The sequence below is a fragment of the Phalaenopsis equestris genome, unplaced genomic scaffold (genome assembly GCF_001263595.1).
Source record: "Phalaenopsis equestris unplaced genomic scaffold, ASM126359v1 Scaffold000107, whole genome shotgun sequence".
NCBI classification, from domain to species: Eukaryota; Viridiplantae; Streptophyta; class Magnoliopsida; order Asparagales; family Orchidaceae; genus Phalaenopsis; species Phalaenopsis equestris.
The window spans coordinates 2941952-2948973 of record NW_018164549.1 but is presented as its reverse complement, the minus strand read 5'-3'; the positions used below and the strand labels follow the sequence as shown (position 1 = coordinate 2948973).

Below are 7022 nucleotides of genomic sequence, written 5' to 3'. Positions count from 1 at the left end.
AGTCGTGACCAATTATTCATTTCCCGTGGAGCATCCCACTAGAATTCCAATATTTGATTTTGTATTGTAATGTTTGTAGAATTTTGGTATGACACTCCACTTGTGTTGCTCCTATTAGCTCATTCCATTACCACTTGTGTTGCTCCTATTAGCTCATTCCATTACATATTTATCTTCAACCAAATGTGCTAATTTCATAGTTTCCTAAATCCTCATGATCTCAGTAGATGAAACACTACTAGAATTTCTAGCCTCAAACCTTTAAAAAATTTTCCTTCCAACACAACTTTTGATATCCCTCTCAAACAGTTGGATATCATCTCAAATTTCTCCTAATAATCAACAATAGATCCTTCATGGACCAATGCAAAAAATGGTTCTGTAAATCCCCTTCTAGTGTGGTTCTGAAACACTCTAACAATTGGACTTTGAATTCATCCAATGTTCTAATTGTCTTGCATTATTCTCTCCATTGATATCACGCTAGAGCCTTCCCTTCCAAACACAAGGCCACCGTCAACCATTTTTCTTCCTCCGTCAGCCCATTAACAGCGAAGTATCTCCCCGCTCGATAAACTCGACCATGAGCATCCTCTCTTTCAAAGATCAACATCTTCAGTTTCTTCATGTGTGAGTTTCCTCAATTTCCTCGACCGAAGCTCATTACACCCAAGAAGTGGGGTTTAGGTTCCTGTACTCGACCCATATTGATTTCTTTTCTTTCATAAGTTTTGCTCACCCCAAAATCAACTTACACGAATCGCCTTCTCCGAAAATATTGTCGTAACAAATGCGCTGGAGCGGTTGTATGCAACCCTCCGTTAGGGTCCAACCCACCGTGGTTCCCAATTCCAAGTTAAAATCCTTCAAATCGATCTTCTCCAAGCCTGAATCGCAAGACATCTGATTCTGCCGATTGTCCCTCGTTCCAAAAATCCATATTTCATGCAATTTCCTCCAAATGATGCTGCTCGAATCAGCTCCTAACTCCTTCAATTGACCATACAAGCTTCTGTTCTTTACAACCGCCTGAATTCGCATAATTCCTTCCAAGTGCTGCCTCTTGAATCCGCTCTCGATTCCTGCGTTCGATCTAGCGACTCCTGATTTGCCTAAGTGACGCACCCTTGATGTCGAACAATTCCTTCCGATTGATGTCGCTCGCTAACGCTCCAGAGGCAATTGCTTGATCCCACGACGGGCGGTGATGGTTTGCGTGAAACTCCATAATCTTTTTCATTAACTTTTCAACGGCCATGAATCTCCCATCCGTGGACAAGAACCGCCACTCCATGGTCCATAAATACTCCTCAATTTCAGATCTGATTTGGCTCACCTTCCCCTTTGTTTCTCCTTCAAGGCATCTATTTTCTTAGCTGTCATTACTCAGGACAGTCGTCGATCATGAAGGCGGAACTCCTGTAAGCTGTGATCCCGTCATTGGCTTCCCAACAACTCAAATCACAATTATAGCACGAGGTTTGATTATGAAGGCAGAACCCTAGACGTCGTAATCCTGTCATTGGTTTCCAAGCTAGCTTGAATCAGTACTGTATTGCACACGAAGGTGGAACCCTATACGCCACGATCCTATCGTTGGCTTCCCAGCTAACTTGAATCGTAATTGTATCACAATGTTCGGTAAAGAAGTGGAACCCTGTACGCCATGATCACGTCGTTGGCTTGCCAACTAGCTCGAATTGAGGCTGAATCGCGAGGTAGCTGCACACCAGGATCTTGTCATTGGCTTACCAGCTAGCTCGAAGCATGACTGTATCGCGGGGTTTGGCCTCAAAGGCAACATAACTATGGTTTCAGAACAATACAAGGCAGAGCAGTGGCATCAAATACGAATGACAAATATTTCTAGTAGAGCATTGACCACAAATTCTCTGGTAGCAATTTGATAGGAAAGATACAAGTTTTTTTGCGGAAATTAAGGCATAAATAATAGATTCTATTCCACAAGTACCAAATTAAAAAGATACAATTTTGAATACATAAAAGTTAAACACCTACAAATTGAGAGGTTGCTGGCCTCTCCCAAAATCTAACATAAAGAATCAAGACAACAATCACATATAATCTAACACTAAACATATTAAGCCTTAATTATAACTCATAATAATAACTAACAAATTACTGAATTGTCGTTTTGTCCTGTGTCTAACTTAAGTCTTCAAATTATTTGACGGACAGAGCAGTAATCGCCGATCTAACAAACTCATTTACGTGAATCATCTTATCAGAGCTTAAATTTCATAAATGTTTATCCTTTTATTAAATTTGAAAATGCTAGAAACCTTTGATCATGTTAATGAGATATGATTATAGATCTTAAATGATGATTGAATCCTAATTAATCAACAATCATTTCTCCCTAGGATGTAGAGCAATATTGCACTGAAAAGTATAATAAGACAATAAAAATATTTCACTAATAAAGGACATCATCACAGTGCAATTCTAATCAATAATCAACTCTTTATCAAATATTAGCAATCAATTTAATAGCAACAAGCAAAGATGGTTGGATTATGAGTTAAAAAAAGATGTATAAATTTATAAAAAATGCATTGTAAATGGCTTGAAATATGATAGAAATTTCAATAGTAGAACACTTCCAGAGCATGTCATACTTGCTCAGATAGAATACACATTAGACACATCAACCTAATTAAGCCTAATTTCTCTTCCTCTTTATTTTTAATTGGCTTAATTAGGATAGGTTCATCCCAAGAGCATATTGAACTTATCCCATCCTATCAGACACTACACCTGTTAATCCAAATTCAATGTGACACCAAATTAGAATAAAAATATTTACAACAAAATCTGAAAAAGCAATCAATCCTAATAAATCCCAACAATCCGAACTCAAACAATTCAAGCAAAATTTTTTCACAGTGCTTTTATATCTATATATGAAGCTGTTCTGTTCAAGAATTTCCATACTTTGAAATGCTTCCCAACCTACACAAAATTACCCATCTACTTCCAAAAAAAAAAATAAATAAATAAAAATCAAAATGCCAGATTTCATCAACTTACAGTAGCAAGCAGGACCTGTCAGCAATGGACTGAATGGCGAAACTCGGTGATTCTGAAAGTTCTTTCTTGCAGGATCCCAACAAAGGAAGATTCAGTGATGACCATAACAGAGCCTGCAAATAGAAGCCCTTGCCGAGGAATAAAAGGCCAATCTTTTACATCAATTTTCATGTTTAAGCTGACTAAAAAAGAAGATCAAATGGCTACTTAGCCTTCTCAATCTCTCTTACATTTCTCCTCTTTTTCTCTTTAGCTCTCTTCTTCCCCTGTCCATCTCTATACTCTGTTAGTATTCTTCAGCAATCACATGATTGCAATTCTATAAACCTAATTGAATTCAAACATCGGCCTTCAACAAGATAGATCACCAATAGTCCCCACAAGAACAAACCCCATCCTCGAACCGATGAAACCGACGATTATCCCTCAACACGATAGTCCTACCAGTACATTTTGTCAAATACTTGATAGCATTATGGCAATCCCCACAAACCCTCAGATTCTTCATCACCCTTATGGGTCGTGGCGGAGCCACCGCAAGCAATCCAAGACCAATCGCCAACCTCTCGCTGTGATAACCAACACTTCTCTTCTTCTCCTCGCCATCAACATCCCTTCCAACCCAGCTCGTGTCCGCCACATACCCCATTGCTTCCATCTTCTCACCCACCTCTTCCAACACCCTATATATCTCCTCCATCCTCGGGTGTGATCGGTCGCCAGAAACAAAGGTGTGAACTTTTCCTTGATCGAGCTCCAACCAGCTCAGCCCCGTCTCCTTCCTCACGCCTCTATCCCTCATCGCTTTTCGAGCCTGTGCTGCCTCTACATAGCGGCCAGCAGTCGCGTAGGCATTCACCAACAACATATGTGCACCGGACCCCTCAGAACCAAGATTGAACACCTTGTCCGCGGCATACGCTGCAGTCTCCATGTCACCATGAAGTCGGCAACCAGTGAGGAGCGCGCCCCAAATGGATTCCGTTGGAGGCATGGGCATGGATTCGATGGTGGCAATGGCTTCCTTGAGCTTGCCGGCACGAGCAAGAATGTCGACCATTGCAGCATAGTGCTCGGAAGTTGGTTGGATGGTGTACTTGGACATCAAGGCAAAGTAGTGGCGACCATCAGAAACAAGACCGGCGTGGCTGCAGACTGTGAGGAGGCAAAGGAAGGTGATGAAGTTGGGTGGATGGGGACAAAGTTGCTGCATTTCTCTGAAACGACTGAATGCGAGGCTGCTGTGGCCATGTTGCGCGGAGGCCATAAGCACTGCATTCCATGAGCCGAGGTTTCTCTCCGGAATTTCGTCAAAAACCTGGTAGGCGTTTTCCACAAGGCCACATTTTGAGTAGAGCGAAACAAGCGAGCTGCCGACGAAAGGGGAGGCATCATAAGCGGTTTTGAAACACAGTGAGTGTACCTTGGGAAATTTTATCAGTGGAGAGATGAAGATTCAGATGAAGCTTGAAGATTGGTCGATGAATAAATTAGGGTTTGGATCGAAGTAATGGCGGTACCTGGGAGCCAAGCTCGAGGAGAGTGGCTGCAGCACACACGCGGACGATACATGAGAGCGTGAAATCGTTGACGCCGCAGCCGCCGGGCTGAAGAGCAGCCCGGAAGAGGTGAAGAGCTTCGTGTTCAAGTCCGGCGAACTGGGCGTACCCGTAAATAAGTGCGGACCAGGAAACAACATTTCGTTGAGGAATCTCGTCGAACAGTTGGCGGGCATCCGCCAAGCGTCCACATTTCGCATACATGTCCAGCAGAGAGGATGCGGCGAAGACATTGTGAGGAGAAAGGGAATACTTCAGCGCCAGAGAATGGAGAGCGGCGGAGGCCGAGGGTTCGGAGATGGCGGCGAGGGACTTCGCGGCTGATGGGAGGGTGCGGTCGCAAGGGGGGAGGCCGGCGGCGAGCATTCGGCGAAAGGAGAGGAGGGCGAGGGAGGGGAGGGAGTTTCGGGAGAGGGAGGAGATGAGGGCGGACCAGGAGGAGGGAGATGGAGAAGGGAGGTCGAGGAAAGCGCGAAGGGAGAGGAGAGGGAGGAAGCAGCGGGAGTAGAGGGTGATGAGGTGGGTGGAGAGGAGGAAGATAGGAGAGGAAGGGGAGGAGGAGGGGGTGTGGCCGGATTTGAGAAGGTGGGCATGGAGTTGTTGGCCTCGAGGAAGATCGCCGGCGGTGGAGAGTGAGAGGAGGAGGCTGCAGAGAGAGTGAGCTGGAAGAGAGTCATGGAGAGGGAATGCCATCCAAAGGAGGCAAGTTTCTTGATCAGTTCATTATACATATATTATTAATCACATGGCTAATTATTTTTTTGGAATAATATTATTTATTTATAAAGGCTTAAAAAAAAAAGTATAAAGGACATCGAGAGTTAGTTAGAGTAAGGGCCCGTTTGGGCCGGCGGGCGTTTTTTAAAATGTCGCGGTACCGTTTACATTGTATGTTTTATCTGTTTATCCGAAAACGCAGTTCCATTTTTACACTAAACATAAGCCACAGGTCAATCCCTACGGTCGATCCGCATGCTGCGTTTCAGCATAAGCTGTTTATCCTGAAACACACAAGCTGTCCCAAATGCACCCTAAGTTTGGATGGGGGTTGCGGGCGGAGGTGAGGAGCAGCATTTGGAGTAATTTGGATGGGAAGGTCATTGTTTATCTTAAGAGTGTCATTTACTCATAATTTTTTAAAAGTTTTTATAACTAAATAATATTATTTAAAAGCTTCTATATCGAAAAACCTTTAGTTTTTTTTTTTTTTTTCATATGTACCTTTTTTTATTTTTTTTATAACTGTTAGTTATTACCTACTTTAACTGCAATATTGACACAATGTTAATAATATTAACCCTAAACATAACATCACTGTTAGAAATAACATTAATGTTGACATCCATCAATTTTGTTGCTAGCAACAATAACACATGCTTGTAGTACATCATTTACCATCATTAATAGTGTAAATGCACATGATATTGCGAAAAAGTACAGCAATAAAGCGAAAAATTGGAACGAGAGAATTGTAAAACACAAGCGACACAAATTTACGTGGTTCGGGAAATTGTCTACATCCACGAAGTTGCAGAAGATTTTATTACTTCAAGGATTACACACCGTATATAGCTTCGACGATTACAAGAAAATATCTATCTCACTTCCCCTCTCTCTCTCTCTCTCTCTCTTCTCCTTCCCTCTCTCTTTCTCTACCCGAGAACCACCATCAAAGAAGAACCGAACCAGAAAGGGAAGTCTTGTGATTGTTGTTGTCGTAACTCACTTGTCGAAGAGGTAGACTAGGAAGCGCTGAATGCACAAAAAGCCTTTCACAATTTTCCTTATATCGCGAAATAGGAGGCTCGGTTAATTTTTTCGTCAAAACGGGTAGCAGAATCCAAATAAAGGGAGGCATAGGTGTACGGGGGAAGAATCGGCAGAGATTTTAACAAGAAAAGAAATAATTTGACAGCGACTTTATATATGCTTAAAAATACAAGTATTTAATACTGTTGCTAGAAGATTTAATTCCTCAGCAACAGCACCAAAAACTTAACAACGGTTATAGATTCGATAAAGATGTATATAAAATATTCAATAATGGCAAAGTCACACTTATCAACGCAAGTATACGTATCGCTCATGTAATATAGGGCTCTAATGAAGTCCTAGATATCGATCTCACAGGGAGTAATATTAGATGCTGCGAACTAAGATTTTAGAAAATTAATGCTTAATCGCAACAATATAATTCAAATTGTTTATATGTCACTAATAGACAATTAAAATAAATATGTAATTTTAATAACTCTTAAATAACTAATTCTACTAATAAAGTTTTTAATGTGAAATTCAATATATAAGAAAACATCATTCTCCTTGATTTCTCCTTGTCAAGAATAGATAAAGTGAATCAGTTCAAATTGGATTGTGCCAAATAGGAGCATACCTATTCTTTACTCTAGAGCA

At 41.5% G+C, this 7022-nt stretch overlaps 1 protein-coding gene across 1 annotated transcript; it reads right to left on the bottom strand.

Annotated features, from left to right (window-relative positions):
* Nucleotides 1–3104: 3104 nt before the first annotated feature.
* On the bottom strand, nt 3105–5316 carry LOC110020713 (putative pentatricopeptide repeat-containing protein At5g52630). The gene is made up of 2 exons (XM_020718906.1): nt 4572–5316; nt 3105–4474 (listed from the first exon to the last, which is right to left on the bottom strand). The coding sequence occupies exons 1-2, from the start codon at nt 5301–5303 to the stop codon at nt 3416–3418; spliced, it is 1791 nt and encodes a 596-aa protein (XP_020574565.1). The 5' UTR covers nt 5304–5316; the 3' UTR covers nt 3105–3415.
* Nucleotides 5317–7022: the final 1706 nt, after the last annotated feature.